The sequence below is a fragment of the Procambarus clarkii genome, chromosome 10, assembly GCF_040958095.1.
Source record: "Procambarus clarkii isolate CNS0578487 chromosome 10, FALCON_Pclarkii_2.0, whole genome shotgun sequence".
Classification (NCBI taxonomy): domain Eukaryota; kingdom Metazoa; phylum Arthropoda; class Malacostraca; order Decapoda; family Cambaridae; genus Procambarus; species Procambarus clarkii.
This window is the reverse complement of record NC_091159.1, coordinates 20885695-20904772: the sequence shown is the minus strand read 5'-3', so window position 1 is coordinate 20904772 and position 19078 is coordinate 20885695. Positions and strand designations below refer to the sequence as shown.

The 19078-nt window shown below is 50.0% G+C and overlaps 1 protein-coding gene across 1 annotated transcript in view; it reads left to right on the top strand.

Moving 5' to 3' along the window:
* The window catches only part of LOC123746750 (serine-rich adhesin for platelets), a 393680-nt gene that overhangs the window by 14357 nt on the left and 360245 nt on the right, over positions 1–19078 (top strand). The window contains exon 2 of the mRNA XM_069321683.1: positions 9273–9502. Within this exon, the coding sequence (XP_069177784.1) occupies positions 9273–9502 (230 nt within the window). The remainder of the gene's footprint in view (positions 1–9272; positions 9503–19078) is intronic.

Genomic DNA, 19078 nt, shown 5'->3' with positions numbered 1-19078 from the left:
TCTGGCGCCTTGACCCAGACAACACCCCCCCCCCCGTGTCTGGCGCCATGACCCAGACAACACCCCCCCCGTGCCTGGCGCCATGACCCAGACAACACCCCCTCCCCCGTGCCTGGCGCCTTGACCCAGACAACACCCCCCCGTGTCTGGCGCCTTGACCCAGACAACACCCCCCCCCGTGTCTGGCGCCTTGACCCAGACAACACCACCCCCCGTGTCTGGCGCCTTGACCCAGACAACACCCCCCCCGTGTCTGGCGCCTTGACCCAGACAACATCCCCCCCCCCCGTGTCTGGCGCCTTGACCCAGACAACACCCCCCCCCCGTGTCTGGCGCCTTGACCCAGACAACACCCCCCCCCGTGTCTGGCGCCATGACCCAGACAACACCCCTCCCCCCGTGTCTGGCGCCTTGACCCAGACAACACCCCCCCCCGTGTCTGGTGCCATGACCCAGACAACACCCCTCCCCCGTGTCTGGCGCCATGACCCAGACAACACCCCCCCCCCGTGTCTGGCGCCATGACCCAGACAACACCCCCCCCCCCCCGTGTCTAGTGCCTTGACCCAGACAACACACCCCCCCCCCGTGTCTGGCGCCTTGACCCAGACAACACCCCCCCCCCGTGTCTAGCGCCATGACCCAGACAACACCCCCACCCCGTGTCTGGCGCCTTGACCCAGACAACATCCCCCCCCCCCGTGTCTGGCGCCTTGACCCAGACAACACCCCTCCCCGTGTCTGGCGCCATGACCCAGACAACACCCTCCCCCGTGTCTGGCGCATTGACGCAAACAACACCCCCCCCCCCCCGTGTCTGGCGCCATGACCCAGACAACACCCCCCCCCGTGTCTGGAGCCATGACCCAGACAACACCCCCTACCCGTGTCTGGCGCATTGACGCAAACAACACCCCCCCCGTGTCTGGCGCCATGACCCAGACAACACCCCCCCCCCCCGTGTCTGGCGCAATGACCCAGACAACACCGCCCCCTCGTGTCTGGCGCCATGACCCAGACAACACCCTTCCCGTGTCTGGCGCATTGACGCAAACAACACCCCCCCCCCCCGTGTCTGGCGCCATGACCCAGACAACACCCCCCTCTGTGTCTGGCGCCTTGACCCCAGACAACACCCCCTCCCCGTGTCTGGCGCCTTGATCCAGACAACACCCCCTCCCCGTGTCTGGCGCCATGACCCAGACAACACCCCCCCCCCCGTGTCTGGCGCCATGACCCTGACAACACCCCCCCCCGTGTCTGGCGCCATGACCCAGACAACACCCCCCCCCGTGTCTGGCGCCATGACCCAGACAATACCCCCCCGTGTCTGGAGCCATGACCCAGACAACACCCTTCCCGTGTCTGGCGCATTGACGCAAACAACACCCCCCCCCCCGTGTCTGGCGCCATGACCCAGACAACACCCCCCTCTGTGTCTGGCGCCTTGACCCCAGACAACACCCCCTCCCCGTGTCTGGCGCCTTGATCCAGACAACACCCCCTCCCCGTGTCTGGCGCCTTGACCCAGACAACACCCCCCCGTGTCTGGCGCCATGACCCAGACAACACCCCCCCCGTGTCTGGCGCCATGACCCAGACAACACCCCCCCCGTGTCTGGCGCCATGACCCAGACAATACCCCCCCGTGTCTGGAGCCATGACCCAGACAACACCCCCCCCCCATGTCTGGCGCATTGACGCAAACAACACCCCCCCCCCCGTCCGTGTCTGGCGCCATGACCCAGACAACACCCCCCCCCCCCCGTGTCTGGAGCCATGACCCAGACAACACCCCCCCCCCCCTGTGTCTGGCGGCTTGACCCAGACAACACCCCCCCCCCCCCCCGTGTCTGGAGCCATGACCCAGACAACACCCCCCCCCGTGTCTGACGCCATGGCCCAGACAACACCCCCCCCCCCCCCGTGTCTGGCGCCATGACCCAGACAACACACCCTGTGTCTGGCGCCTTGACCCAGACAACACCCTCCGTCAGTTGACTCGTCATTCTCCAGGCCGGTCTCACCACGTGACAAGCGTTAAGTTTGAAGGGCTTTTACGCAAGCAGAAGCGTTGGTGCATGGGGCAATTAACCTCACCTGTTGAAACTGTTCGTCCGAAGAAGCGTCAATATCACGGTGCTCTAATATCTTTAAACCACCATAATTTTGACGCTGGTTGATGGTGATATTTGGGAATGTTGACCAATTTCAGTTTCTTTCTTTATTATGCACCCCATACCCATCCCGTGGGCGGTGGTGTAAAGGATTACAAAGGCACATAATCTGTTCAAGAACTGAACCCTCTTGCTCGTTTAGCTAAGCAAATAAAATTTTTTTGACGCGTTACAAAATTAATGTTATATATACATGTACACATTCTCATTCATACATGTACATATATATATATATATATATATATATATATATATATATATATATATATATATATATATATATATATATATATATATATATATATATATATATATATATATACAAATACCCACACAAATACATCAATAATCTTTTGTGTCACAAGTGATCAACAAGAGGCTCACAACAGTCACTATACAAGGCACTTTACATCTATGGTGAGTCACACAGTTACTAGTCTTGCTCCACACCCACCCAACTGGGCGGCAGCTTTACAGTCATGTGCATGCATTACTTACAGTAAGCAAATTTTGGATACTTCGCTAAGATTTCGGGCAGCACATCATTATGAATGAAGTACTTACACATTTCTTGGACAGTATTGATGGTGTTATCTCTAAATTCCGCGATTTTTTCACATTCCATTATATAATGACGCAAAGTATGCGAATAATTCTGCTGACAGAGTTTACATTTAGTCAAATCTACATCAGCAGATGTTACAAATTCCCAGAGGTAATTGGGGAGTAGAAGAACTCCCAGAACCCCATCAACCAGGTATCAACCAGGTATCAACCAGGTACTTGTAGCCGAGCCTAAGCCTAGCAGTGGTAACATCTAGAAGTCTGCTAATCTTACTGGATGACCCATAGACGTGCGATTCTTCCTGCATAATAAAATGATGATAGATGGAGTAACTGGTGTGAATTTCACTTTGCCTCAAGTCTCCGAAATTTAGTTGATGTTCCTTGGATATTGCTGTCCTCAGGTTGCTCAAAGGCAGTCCAAGTTGGTAATCGATTCCCTCTTTACGAGCAAAAGTCTTTGCCAACTCATCAGTTCTATCATGCATTCGGAGACCAATATGGGAAAGAATCCACAGGAGACAAACTCTTGACTCCATCATTGATTATTTCATTATATCTGAGTCTAGCTTCAGAGATAAGCACGTCACAGTTATGCCTTGGGGAGCTGAGGGCAGTCAAGGATGACAAGGAGTCACTTACAATTAGCGTGTGGTGACCAGGAGCGGTGATGGTGCAACCCGTCCTCTTAAAAATAACGTCACTTTTCGCTCGTATGCGCACTATGGCCAAATTTGGACGTAATTTGAAATGAAATCGATTCACAAAAGTGACGTACTGTTTCGTTTTCTGTTTGAGTCATCCGGCCGACTCGGCAAGCTTAGAAGAGGCAATTTTCCATTAACGTTTTCATACCGTTTTGAAACTTTATAAGAATTTCCTGCCCACTTAACCTATCAGAGGACCCTTAACTTACTGTTGTTGAAAAAAAATCCCAAATGTATTTTCATTTTTTTTTCATTTTCATATTACGTCCATATTCGGCCATACGGGCAAACGGCCAAAAGCGACGTTCTTTTAAGAGGACAGGTTGTGATTGATAATGATGTTAATAGTGATATATGTTCAAATATTACCTCCATTAGGACAAGCACGTTGCCCCACCAGACAGTTTTCTCCATTTGCCACTCCGTTAAAAATGCAACTGTTGGAGTTAGAGTTGTAAGTCCCTTCTTAATCCTGTTTTTTTATTATATATAAAGGTAGGCTGCAAGTAACCTGGATATTATGCCCCCCTCCCCTAGTGATTTTTGTACACGGTTTAATTAAGGTAATTTTCAATCCCTCTGGCTAATTCACCCGCCTTAATTACCGCGTTTTTAATTATGGAAAATACACTTGCAGCCGTTAGAGTAAAGATGGTGTGGGTTAATGCTATTATTTTGTAGGGGCTTCCTGGGGGTGGGAGAGGGTTCTCCTGGGGGAGAGCTTACCTGGGGGGAGAGCCCACTTGGGGGAGAGCTTACCTGGGGGGAGAGCCCATCTGGGGGAGAGCTTGCCTGGGGGGAGAGCCTACCTGGGGGGAGAGCTTACCTGGGGGGAGAGCTTACCTGGGGGGAGAGGTTACCTGGGGGGAGAGCTTACCTGGGGGAGAGCCCACTTGGGGGAGAGCTTACCTGGGGGAGAGCTTACCTGGGGGGAGAGCTTACCTGGGGGAGAGCTTACCTGGGAGGAGAGCTTACCTGGGGGAGAGCTTACATGGGGGGAGAGCTTACCTGGGGGGAAAGCTTACCTGGGGGGAGAGCTTACCTGGGGGAGAGCTTACCTGGGGGGAGAGCTTACCTGGGGGAGAGCTTACCTGGGGGGAGAGCTTACCTGGGGGGAGAGCTTACCTGGGGGGGAGAGCCCACCTGGGGAGAGCTTACCTGGGGGGAGGGAGAGTCCACCACCTGGGGGGAGGGAGAGTCCACCACCTGGGGGGAGGGAGAGTCCACCACCTGGGGGGAGGGAGAGTCCACCACCTGGGGGGAGGGAGAGTCCACCACCTGGGGGGAGGGAGAGTCCACCACCTGGGGGGAGGGAGGGAGAGTCCACCACCTGGGGGGAGGGAGGGAGAGTCCACCACCTGGGGGGGGAGGGAGAGTCCACCACCTGGGGGGGAGGGAGAGTCCACCACCTGGGGGGGAGGGAGAGTCCACCACCTGGGGGGGGAGGGAGAGTCCACCACCTGGGGGGGGAGGGAGAGTCCACCACCTGGGGGGGGAGGGAGAGTCCACCACCTGGGGGGGGAGGGAGAGTCCACCACCTGGGGGGGGAGGGAGAGTCCACCACCTGGGGGGGGAGGGAGAGTCCACCACCTGGGGGGGGAGGGAGAGTCCACCACCTGGGGGGGGAGGGAGAGTCCACCACCTGGGGGGGGAGGGAGAGTCCACCACCTGGGGGGGGGGAGGGAGAGTCCACCACCTGGGGGGGGGAGGGAGAGTCCACCACCTGGGGGGGGGAGGGAGAGTCCACCACCTGGGGGGGAGGGAGAGTCCACCACCTGGGGGGGGAGGGAGAGTCCACCACCTGGGGGGGGGAGGGAGAGTCCACCACCTGGGGGGGGAGGGAGAGTCCACCACCTGGGGGGGGAGGGAGAGTCCACCACCTGGGGGGGAGGGAGAGTCCACCACCTGGGGGGGGAGGGAGAGTCCACCACCTGGGGGGGAGGGAGAGTCCACCACCTGGGGGGGGAGGGAGAGTCCACCACCTGGGGGGGGAGGGAGAGTCCACCACCTGGGGGGGGAGGGAGAGTCCACCACCTGGGGGGGAGGGAGAGTCCACCACCTGGGGGGGAGGGAGAGTCCACCACCTGGGGGGGGGAGGGAGAGTCCACCACCTGGGGGGGGGGGAGGGAGAGTCCACCACCTGGGGGGGGAGGGAGAGTCCACCACCTGGGGGGGGAGGGAGAGTCCACCACCTGGGGGGGAGGGAGAGCCCACCACCTGGGGGGGAGGGAGAGCCCACCACCTGGGGGGGAGGGAGAGCCCACCACCTGGGGGGGAGGGAGAGCCCACCACCTGGGGGGGAGGGAGAGCCCACCACCTGGGGGGGAGGGAGAGCCCACCACCTGGGGGGGAGGGAGAGCCCACCACCTGGGGGGGAGGGAGAGTCCACCACCTGGGGGGGAGGGAGAGCCCACCACCTGGGGGGGAGGGAGAGTCCACCACCTGGGGGGAGGGAGAGTCCACCACCTGGGGGGAGGGAGAGCCCACCACCTGGGGGGAGGGAGAGCCCACCACCTGGGGGGGAGAGCCCACCACCTTGGGGGGGAGAGCCCACCTGACTAAGAGCTCAAATGGGAAGAGTGTTTCACTTCTGCAATAACAAAGTTGACGGTAATCAAGGGATATGACTGAAGCCGGGATGGTGGTGGTGGTGGCGGCGTCAACACGCCGGGTGGTCGGCCGCGCAGCATTTGTTTGTGTGGCTCAGGAACCCCGCCCGTCTTCCTCAAATAGATACATTAGATAGATTTTTTTATTCAGGTAAAGGTACATACATGGAAGATGATTTACAAACATAATGTTCGAATTTAAAGATAGAGCTAGTACATACAATACCTAAAGCCACTAGTACGCATAGCGTTTCCGGCAAGTGGTTGTAAAGTGGTTGTAAGTGGTCATAAATGGTTGCACTTATCACCAAATACTTACTATATGTGGTGATAGGCACCAGAAAGTTGACTTCGATCCCATGTCTTAATGTGAGACTTATTTAACTCCCCAATAGAGTCGAGTCTTAGTCTTCCGACTCTAAGACCCAACTCTATTAAGGGTCAATCTTCCGACATTGAAAATATTACTGCGTTTATTCGAATTTGAAATTAAAGGGAGTATCGCCTGGTATATATTTTGCTCATTTTCAATTTGGTGGCAGGTAAAATGTGTAATCTTATATTTTCTGGTGAAAGTTCACGAGTATATTTTTAGCGGTGAAGGAGTGCATGTAGAGACCCCTTACGTGACAACTTTGTGAGGTGAGATGGTTATTAGGCGCGAGGCTCTGGGAACACCACCTGTGATGGCGTCTGGGCTTGAGCGCGTGCTTGCCTGGGCGCGCTCTTGCCTGGGGCGCTCTTGCCTGGGGCGCTCTTGCCTGGGGCGCTCTTGCCTGGGGCGCTCTTGCCTGGGGCGCTCTTGCCTGGAGCGCTCTTTATTGGGCGCTCTTGCCTGGGGTGCTCTTGCCTGGGGTGCTCTTGCCTGGGGGTGCTCTTGCCTGGGACGCTCTTGCCTGGGACGCTCTTGCCTGGGACGCTCTTGCCTGGGACGCTCTTGCCTGGGAGCCCTTACCTGGGAGCCCTTACCTGGGGCGCTCTTGCCTGGGAGCCCTTACCTGGGTGCTCTTGCCTGGGTGCTGTTGCCTGGGTACTCTTACCTGGGCGCTCTTGCCCGGGAACTCTTACATAGCAGCGATTACTTAATAGTGACTACGCGGAAGTAGGGTCTAATTCTTTATGTGCCTCGCATACAAGTTTTACTGAGAAAATGTTTGGAACGGGAAAAACGCGAGATGGAAGCAGTGTCTTGAGTCACCCCCAGACGCACGCCGTCTTTTATAATTCCTCTGACGGTTGTGTTGTGATAATAACTTTGTTAGGCTTGCATATAGTAATCATGATAATAACTGATGACAGTAGCAGGATGATGGGAGCTGCAGCGCCTGGGATAATAGGCCTTCTGCGGTGTTCTTAATTCTTATCTCTATATTGGTGCAAAAGTTACAGTAATGGAATCGTGTATGAGTGGGACATTGATGTCACAAGTTACTTTCCTGTGGGAATACTTTTTACCCTTGTCGGTCAAAATAACAGCAACCTTCCTTTATTAAACCCTGCTAGTGTGACCCAGCCTTATCCCTGGAAACACAAACCGAAACTGTCTCTATTTTCCGCTTGTTACATCTTGTAATAAAGTTGTTACATCTTGGCTTAACGCATTTATGACGTATTAGAACGTTGTTACAACTTGCTATATTGGTTGTTATAACTGGTTAGGAGGTGTTAATACCTGTTCGAACGTTGTACCAACGTCGTAGTTTCGGTGTGTGTTTGGCGGGATATGGCTGTTCTTGCTCGACCTTGACCTCATAGTCGACACAACCATGCCACCAATCGCTCTCTTCCCTTTCCACCAACTCTATTAGGTCGACTCGATTAATTTCTTCACCACCTTCTTTTGACTTAACTCCCTTCTCGCCTTCCCTGTTCTATTCATTCCCCTCCCTTAGTCTCCCTGTCCGATCCATCACTCCCCCTCCTTGCCTCCCCCGGTAATGATAGAGGTGGTCTGCGACCCATAACATGGGTGTGGCTGTGTTTTAGGGTGTGTGTGTGCTTACCTATCAGGGCTTGGCTATCACTCTACTGGTAGTGAGCAGCAGCAGTGTTGAAGTTGGTGGATGAATGGAGGTAGCTTCCACAGCTTCTCCCATTACATTCCACTTTAGTTCTGTTTTACAAGCCTTTTGAGACCAGGAGCCTCTTGTCTACATGCTGTGTTTTCCTGTAACATTGCTCCCTCTTCTTAATGCGATCTTTTACCGTTTTATTTTTTCCTGTGGAACTGTAGCTGTTTGGCTGGTACTTCCTTTGCGCTTTGTTGTACTCAAGCTTCTGGTGTATTAATTTTTGGTTGTTACGTCACCGTGTCGTCTTCCGCGCTCTGTCCTGTTGAATATGGGTTGACTTCACTTCAGGAGTCAACCCTATTTGATACGGTCACACTTATTGTTTGGCGAAACGATTAATGAGGATTTGGATAGTGAACCACACAAATTTGATATAAATTTCACTGAGTATACATTTTATTTTATGGAAGTTAGGTTCAAGAATTTAATGTTTAAAATTATTGACATTTTCAGATAAATAGCCTGAGTGGAGATAGGCTATGTTAGGGGGGGAAGGCTGTATAGAGAATATAATTAATGAATACACAGAGTGGTATATTCCGTTTATCGTTGTGTATGTATTAAGTATTATTATTACTTTAAGTGTGCTAATGTACACTTGCACATTGGTCAGTAGGTTGTAAGGTATGACATTTATAACCCTCCAGAGACGGTAGACCTTAAGTGTTGGAAAAGAAGTGTGTTTTACAACACTTGATGTAGCTTTCTAAGTTTTCCTAAATATTCCTTTTCCGATATGTTATCAGAAAGGCCACGTTTTCCAAGCAAAGCTATAGAGAAATGTAATAGTTAAGGTAACTCGGTGCTCGAAAAGTCAACGGTTTGTTTTCCCCGCCAAAATGTCGAGAGGTTAACGATTTAAAGTGTTCCCGTAAGCCTAACAAAGGTAGTTAGATGTTTCCCAGACATAAGAGAGTTTGAAATGTATATCGAGGCCGCATGAGGGAATTAAACCCATCATTGTTCATGCTGACGATGATTTCCTTAAACACCGGATCCATCATGGTTTTGACGTTGGTAAATAGTCACACAGAGGACTATTATTAGTCTTGTGTGTGATTATTGTTAATGAGAAGACTGGATCAGGGAGGAGGGTGAGAGTGGTCATGTGTGGGAGATTAACGCGTGTTCCTCCGTCAGCAGCAGATGGAGCAGCAGCAGCAGCACCCAGCGGAGGCGGTCGCTAGTGGACGACCTGCTGCTCTCCATCTACCGCCACCACCACCGCCGGCGCCCCAGCAGCAGCCTGGGCGACTCTGACACCCTCACCGAGCACTCCACCACCTCCGACACCCCCGCCCACCACGCCCACCACCGCCTCCTCCCGTCCTCCTCCAGGCTCGTCCACCGCAAGTTTAGGCTCCTCGACAAAGGTTAGTAACACTAGGCAAAATTGGAATTAATTTTGTCAATAAAGATGTTAATAATAATAACACTACTTCACTCGCGCGTTACAACGGCATGTGCTGTGGCACAGTGGGCTTCGCTCTCCACTGTCGGGGGGTTGCGGACTCGATTCCCGAGCGGGTTATAAATAGTTGGGGCACTTTTTCCCTAATGCACCTGTTCCCCTAGCGGTAAATAGGTCCTCCGGAGTCAGTCTTTACCGGTGAGGGTCAACCGGTGCCTAGAAGGACCTTGATAAGTCTTAACACGCATCCTGTCCCCAACAATGGTAAACCATACCTTAATTACTGTGTATAGTTAGGTCATTCATTTGCTGCCACGACGCGTATTATGATGATTGGATGAAATTGGAAATCATTGAGTGATTGTAGAGTTTAAGTGACAACGTTGGTTGTGTTTGTGCGGCCAGCGGGGGTACTGGTGCCCAAGGGTACTGGTGCCCCAGGTGTACTGGTGCCCCAGGTGTACTGGTGCCCAAGGGTACTGGTGCCCCAGGTGTACTGGTGCCCCAGGTGTACTGGTGCCCAGGTGTACTGGTGCCCCAGGTGTACTGGTGCCCCAGGTGTACTGGTGCCCCAGGTGTACTGGTGCCCCAGGTGTACTGGTGCCCCAGGTGTACCGGTGCCACAGGTGCCACAGGTGAGATAAGTGGGGCGGATGCTGGCCCTCTGACGGGATGCTTGGTGGTGATAACTTCTGGATGAGATCCGGGCTGGTGATTTGCTTGTTGCTGGAGTTGCTTTACCCTATGCACCAAGCCGCCCGCAGGGGAGCCCTCGTGCACGCTATCACCCTATTGCAGATAACTGTAATCTTGGCCGAGTCTTCCTTACTACTCTGTGTAGAAACAGTGGTACTTGGATGTATAAAGCTATATAAATAAATTTGATTTTAATATAAAGTTGTCTTAGAAGATGTTAGAAATGGTTAGATTTTTTATATAATGCATTGGAGGCAGCATGGCGTCGTACACGTGGGCTGGTGCACGTCTTGGTATCCCAGCAGCACGTGGGCTGGTGCACGTCTTGGTATGCCAGCAGCACGTGGGCTGGTGCACGTGTCTTGGTATCCCAGCAGCACGTGGGCTGGTGCACGTCTTGGTATCCCAGCAGCACGTGGGCTGGTGCACGTCTTGGTATGCCAGCAGCACGTGGGCTGGTGCACGTGTCTTGGTATCCCAGCAGCACGTGGGCTGGTGCACGTCTTGGTATCCCAGCAGCACGTGGGCTGGTGCACGTCTTGGTATCCCAGCAGCACGTGGGGTGGTGCACGTCTTGGTATGCCAGCAGCACGTGGGCTGGTGCACGTCTTGGTATCCCAGCAGCACGTGGGGTGGTGCACGTGTCTTGGTATCCCAGCAGCACGTGGGCTGGTGCACGTCTTGGTATGCCAGCAGCACGTGGGGTGGTGCACGTGTCTTGGTATCCCAGCAGCACGTGGGCTGGTGCACGTGTCTTGGTATCCCAGCAGCACGTGGGCTGGTGCACGTCTTGGTATCCCAGCAGCACGTGGGCTGGTGCACGTCTTGGTATCCCAGCAGCACGTGGGGTGGTGCACGTCTTGGTATCCCAGCAGCACGTGGGGTGGTGCACGTGTCTTGGTATCCCAGCAGCACGTGGGGTGGTGCACGTCTTGGTATCCCAGCAGCACGTGGGCTGGTGCACGTCTTGGTATCCCAGCAGCACGTGGGCTGGTGCACGTCTTGGTATCCCAGCAGCACGTGGGCTGGTGCACGTCTTGGTATGCCAGCAGCACGTGGGCTGGTGCACGTCTTGGTATCCCAGCAGCACGTGGGCTGGTGCACGTCTTGGTATCCCAGCAGCACGTGGGCTGGTGCACGTGTCTTGGTATCCCAGCAGCACGTGGGCTGGTGCACGTCTTGGTATCCCAGCAGCACGTGGGCTGGTGCACGTCTTGGTATCCCAGCAGCACGTGGGCTGGTGCACGTCTTGGTATCCCAGCAGCACGTGGGCTGGTGCACGTCTTGGTATCCCAGCAGCACGTGGGCTGGTGCACGTCTTGGTATCCCAGCAGCACGTGGGGTGGTGCACGTCTTGGTATCCCAGCAGCACGTGGGGTGGTGCACGTGTCTTGGTATCCCAGCAGCACGTGGGGTGGTGCACGTCTTGGTATCCCAGCAGCACGTGGGCTGGTGCACGTCTTGGTATCCCAGCAGCACGTGGGCTGGTGCACGTCTTGGTATCCCAGCAGCACGTGGGCTGGTGCACGTCTTGGTATGCCAGCAGCACGTGGGCTGGTGCACGTCTTGGTATGCCAGCAGCACGTGGGCTGGTGCACGTCTTGGTATCCCAGCAGCACGTGGGCTGGTGCACGTGTCTTGGTATCCCAGCAGCACGTGGGCTGGTGCACGTCTTGGTATCCCAGCAGCACGTGAGCTAGTGCACGTGTCTTGGTATCCCAGCAGCACGTGGGCTGGTGCACGTGTCTTGGTATCCCAGCAGCACGTGGGCTGGTGCACGTCTTGGTATCCCAGCAGCACGTGGGCTGGTGCACGTCTTGGTATGCCAGCAGCACGTGGGCTGGTGCACGTCTTGGTATCCCAGCAGCACGTGGGCTGGTGCACGTCTTGGTATCCCAGCAGCACGTGAGCTGGTGCACGTCTTGGTATCCCAGCAGCACGTGGGCTGGTGCACGTCTTGGTATCCCAGCAGCACGTGGGCTGGTGCACGTCTTGGTATCCCAGCAGCACGTGGGCTGGTGCACGTCTTGGTATCCCAGCAGCACGTGGGCTGGTGCACGTCTTGGTATACCAGCAGCACGTGGGCTGGTGCACGTCTTGGTATCCCAGCAGCACGTGGGCTGGTGCACGTCTTGGTATCCCAGCAGCACGTGGGCTGGTGCACGTCTTGGTATCCCAGCAGCACGTGGGGTGGTGCACGTCGCAGGTGGAGGGGTCCCAGATGGAGGGTGTGTTAAGGCAGCCAGTATAGCCGTCGTGTTGGGGTTATGGGGAGGGTGATGGAACTTGTCTTTTACTGTGTCGGTAAATAATCGCCATAACCTCGTTAAAATCTATATTTGTATGTGGCTTATCATAGTATACACTGACATAAGGTCTCTGGTGACCTTGGGTGTACACACACAGGGGAGTCTGGGTACACACCAGGGGGTGTGGTAGCTGAGTGGACAGCGCGTAGGACTCGTAATCCTGTGGCCCGGGTTCGATTCCCGGACTAGGCAGAAATAAATGGGCAAAGTTTCTTTTACCCTGATGCTCCTGTTACCTAGCAGTAAATAGGTACCTGGGAGTTAGACAGATGTTACGGGCTGCTTCCTGGGTGCGTGTGTGTGTGTGAAAAAGTTAGTTAGTAGTTAGTAACAGTTGATTGATTGACAGTTGAGAGGCGGGCCGAAAGAGCAGAGCTCAACCTCCGCAAGCACAACTAGGTGAATACAACTGGGTGAATACACACACACACACACACACACACACACACACACACACACACACACACACACACACACACACACACACACACACACAGAAAACTGGAAACTCAGATGAGTCACAGAGATGTTAGGAAGTTTTCTTTTAGCGTGAGAGTAGTAGAAAAATGGAATGCACTTGGGGAACAGGTTGTGGAAGCAAATACTATTCATACTTTTAAAACTAGGTATGATAGGGAAATGGGACAGGAGTCATTGCTGTAAACAACCGATAGCTAGAAAGGCGGGATCCAAGAGTCAATGCTCGATCCTGCAAGCACATATAGGTGAGTACATATAGGTGAGTACACACACACACACACACACACACTGAGGGTCAGTGTGTTGATTGGCTGGCCAAGGAAGCGTCATTATGTCTGGTGACTGCCTGGACATGTGTTCCACCGAGGGGAAGCTTCAACATGTCTGTCAGCAGGAAATCCCAAAGTTATCACCGAGAGAGCCTGAGGGGGGAGGGGGGGGGGGTTGTCTGGTCGTGGGAAAGTCCTGTGTGATCTAAGGTTATAGTCTATTGTTTTTAATGCGTGTTTAACATATCATCCCTGTGTGTGTAAGGTAAATAAGAGTATCTTGGGAATATAGTGCTAAGATGTGTGAATGTGTGTGTGTATATTGTCCTGTTTCAATTCTTCCTTCGTGGTCTGACACTGTCACATTTCTTGTAAACATATGTTTACATATTAAATATATGGTTACATATTAAACATATCTTGTAAACACAGTCTTTCTTGTAAACATATGTTGTTGAACAACATCCAATACACATATGGGAATGTCAAGACCCATAAGCCTGGAAACCAACTTCGGCCAATCATCAGCCAGATACCCACGCCCACATACAGACTGGCAGGTCCTAATCAACAATGGCTTCTCTAATGGTTATGTTTAAGACGCCATTAAAAGAAATGTGAAATACCATACAACCTCTGAAGAGTTAACTAACACAACACCTGTACCCCCTATTAGACTGTTTTACAGGAACTTCTTTTCGACGGCTCATAAAACGGAGGAAAGTGTCCTGAAGGATATTAATAGGAACGTTATCCCCACAGACACAAATCAGAAGATGCAATTGACAATTTACTACAAAAACAAGAAAACGGCCAACCTACTCATGAAAAACTCTCCAGACACCAAACAGAACGCCTTGTAAGAAACCAACGTCGTCTGTGCCTTCACATGCCCACTTAGGGACTGTAAGCCCCAAAGATCCCAGTATATATGCAAGACAACAACGTCTCTTTCCAGGCGATTAACAATGCACAAACAACAGGGCTCCATCAAAGAGCATATAATCTCTCACAACCAGACCATCACCAGAGAAATCGTAACAAGCAACACAGAAATCACCGATAGATACAGCGATAGCAGGAGACTCGACATCAGCGAGGCACTACACATCAAAAAGTCAACACCTGCAATCAACGGCCAATTAACACATAATTACATTCTACCCACTTCAAGACCCCGAACCAACACAGAAGCAAGAAGATAAAAACATAGAATGTTCCCATTGATTCGTGTTCTCTGTTTTATCACCTCGCCTCAAAAGTTTTAACAGAGTATGAAAAATTGACTTTACCCATTGATTTGTGCCCTATCACCTCACCCAAAAACGAATATAAGCATGAAACAGAGGATGTAAAATTGCATTTGAAAATGTAAGAACTGTCTTGCGAAACGCTTCTAGGCGTCAGACCATATATAAAGTGTGAAAATGAACTTTGGAGAGTTGATTTTTCAATTACCTTCGACAGTGAAAAATAACATAAGAAATATTGAGAAGATTCGTGTTAGAATCATTATTCCTACCCTTTCGGTTATATTCAACAACAACAACACACACACACACACTATATATGTGTGTATATATATATATTTTATATATATATATATAATATATATATATATATATATATATATATATATATATATATATATATATAAAATTTTGTGAGGGTACCACCTCTGGTGCCAATGTGGGGACCCATAGCCTCGGAGAAGAAAATAAAAAGTATTCAGAGGAGACCTTGTGGCTTCTCACTGAACACTAATATTATCTTCTCCTACCACCCCCATTCTTTTGTATGTACACATATATATTTACTTTATTTGAACTTTGTTACAAAAAAGGAGTTACATATGGGTTACAAAGATGGTTGTCATAGGTTGTCGAGTTCCTCCAGCTCCTCAGATGGCGGGCAGGAACCCTGGATGCAGTGCGCATTTCCCCTCTGTATCGCCACACTGAGGCGCTGGAAAAGAAAGCTTGCAGCTCTCGGGTCCCTTGTTGTTTCAATGAGCCTAGAACCCAGTTCCTTCAAAAAACTGGTAGCACTTTTACCCCAGGCGCCGAGCGTCTCAGAAGCAATGGGGACAAAATTGTAGTGGTGATCCAGTTCTCTATACTTACGGGATTTGGCTGCTTCCCTGTGGGTGGCAGCGCCACCTGGTTGTGCAACACTGAGGTTAATGTAGGTGTTAGCCAGGGTTGATACGCACGTGTAGTCCCACGAACTCATATATATATATATATATATATATATATATATATATATATATATATATATATATATATATATATATATATATATATATATATATATAATATACGATTTAACGGACTCACATTAAATGAATTATACAAAATACAGAGATATAGCACGAATGATTACTTCGTTTTAACATAAAGCAATGAAAGGTAAACATTGGCTTGGATAACTTTGCTGAGATAACGTTGCTGGGATAGCTTGGCTGCAGAATACAAAGTGATCTTATGAATGGCTGCCGGGACTGTAAACACCAGCACTCATTTGACTGGTCCAGCGCCATGGGACGTGATAAACAGTGACGTGGCTGATCTGCTCGTCGTGGGAACATGTAAGGCGACCACTGGAGGGGTGTGAAGCACTTACTCCAACGGATATCGTCTTTAGCACCGGGTTATGTATGTTTCGCTAGCCATAGCCGTAGGGGTAGTAGACATGATTAATTCACTACAACGGTGTTGGCGTGGTAGTAGGGGCGAGCCATTTACTATAACGGTGTTGGTGTGGTAGTAGGCGGCGAGCCATTCACTATAACGGTGTTGGTGTGGTAGTAGGGGCGAGCCATTCACTATAACGGTGTTGGTGTGGTAGTAGGGGCGAGCCATTCACTATAACGGTGTTGGTGTGGTAGTAGGCGGCGAGCCATTCACTATAACGGTGTTGGTGTGGTAGTAGGCGGCGAGCCATTCACTATAACGGTGTTGGTGTGGTAGTAGGGGCGAGCCATTCACTATAACGGTGTTGGTGTGGTAGTAGGCGGCGAGCCATTCACTATAACGGTGTTGGTGTGGTAGTAGGGGCGAGCCATTCACTATAACGGTGTTGGTGTGGTAGTAGGCGGCGAGCCATTCACTATAACGGTGTTGGTGTGGTAGTAGGGGCGAGCCATTCACTATAACGGTGTTGGTGTGGTAGTAGGCGGCGAGCCATTCACTATAACGGTGTTGGTGTGGTAGTAGGGGCGAGCCATTCACTATAACGGTGTTGGTGTGGTAGTAGGGGCGAGCCATTCACTATAACGGTGTTGGTGTGGTAGTAGGGGCGAGCCATTCATTATAACGGTGTTGATGTGGTAGTAGGGGCGAGCCATTCATTATAACGGTGTTGGTGTGGTAGTAGGGGCGAGCCATTCACTATAACGGTGTTGGTGTGGTAGTAGGCGGCGAGCCATTCACTATAACGGTGTTGGTGTGGTAGTAGGGGCGAGCCATTCACTATAACGGTGTTGGTGTGGTAGTAGGGGCGAGCCATTCACTATAACGGTGTTGGTGTGGTAGTAGGGGCGAGCCATTCACTATAACGGTGTTGGTGTGGTAGTAGGGGCGAGCCCTACACAGGAGCATTTAACACAGTTTACTTTATGGACATTCATTGCTGATGGAATTTAAATTGACATAAGTTTATAGAGGTATAAATACACACAAAGGGAGGAGGTAGCTCAAGCCATTCCCTCCCCGTTCAGTACAACGTGTTTATATATATATATATATATATATATATATATATATATATATATATATATATATATATATATATATATATATATATAATATATATATATATATATATATATATATATATATATATATATATAATATATATATATATATATATATATATATATATATATTATATATATATATATATATATATATATATATATATATATATATATATATATATATATAATATATATATATATATATATATATATATATATATATATATATATATATATATATATATATAAAACCAGAAAAACGGCCAGCCTACTCATGAGAAACTCTCCAGACACAAAACAGAACGCTTTAAAAGAGACTAATGTCGTCTATGCCTTCAAATGCCCACTTGGGGACTGTAAGCTCCAAAAAACCCAGTATATAGGCAAGACAACAACATCTCTTTCTAGGCGTTTAACGATGCATAAGCAACAGGGCTCCATTAAGGAACATATAATCTCTTCCCATAACCAAACCATCGCCAGAGAAATCCTAGTAAACAACACAGAAATCATCGATAGATACAGCGATAGCAGGCGGCTTGACGTTTGCGAGGCACTACACATCAAGAAGTCAACACCAGCAATCAACAGCCAATTATTACACAACTATATTCTACCCACCTCAAGACTCCGCTCCAATATAGAAGCATCAAGAAATATGGACCAATAGGCTTTCTACAAACACTTCTATTCAATACCCATTGTTTCTGTTCTGTCTTGTGTTGATACTTTTAATACCCTATTAATATCCTCTCCTGTTCTGTCTTGTGTTAATGCCACATCACCCTTCCCACCTCACTCAAATGTAGATATAAAATCAGAGATACGTTCTAATCAGTTGTGTATTTGTGAAGTCTTTGAAAATGTAATAAGTTTTACGAAACGCGCCCGTGTCGCGTCAGACTAGAAATAAAAATGAATTTTGGAGAAGTGATTTTTGATTTACCTCCAACAGTGAAGCGTAATGTACGAAAGATTGAGAAAATTCGTGTTAGAATTATTAATCTTACTTTTTCGGTCGTATTTAATAATATATATATATATATATATATATATATATATATATATATATATACACACACATCAATAATCTTTCGTATCACAAGTGATTCAACAAGAGGCTCACAACAGTCACTATACAAGGCACAAGTTTTAGTCGTGTCTCATTCTTTTTTCGGTCGCTTCGTTTCGTGTGTATATGATAAGGTTTAGTCGTTAATGAACGTAAGACATTACACGGTGTCATTAATGAGGAAGCTGCCGTTGAAACTGGTCGTTTATTTCCCCCGGAAGGTCTCCTGTGGGACGGGAAGTTTGTATAGGCCCAAAAAACATGTTTGTATGTAAAATTTTTGTTTTACATACATATGTTTAGGTGTATTTTCCCCTGATGGTAATTCAAACGGTGAATTAGCAACAGGGGAAACGGCAGTGAAATTAGGCCAACATTGAGAGCTTTACTTTTAAGCGAAGGAGAGGGTGAAGTTGTTGCCAATTGTTTCAGCTCCCCTCGGTTCCTGTCCTCAGTTCTCGTGGGTGCTAGCGCCAGTTGGCAACATAAACAGGTATTGTTTACACACACACACACACACACACACACACACACACACACACACACACACACACACACACACACACACACACACACACACTGTGTCAGTGTAGTTAACAAATGGAATGCATTAGACAGTGATGTGGTAGAGGCAGACTCCATGTACTGTTTCAAATGTAGATTTGATAGAGCCCAATAGGCTCAAGAACCTGTACAACAGTTAAGTGACAGTTGAGAGGCGGGACTAAAGAGCCAGAGCTCAACCCCCGCAAGCAAAATTAAATACAGGTGGGTAAATACATACACACATAACCATACCCGCACTCACATGTTTATACGAGTTGTAACTCTGACAATTACTGTATATTTTATATAAAACCGGCCCCAAACACGCGTACACTTTCCCATTCATCGTACAGGGCAGGAAACAAACCTAATTGAATGCACTTCATGTTTAGGGTGGAGTCCAATA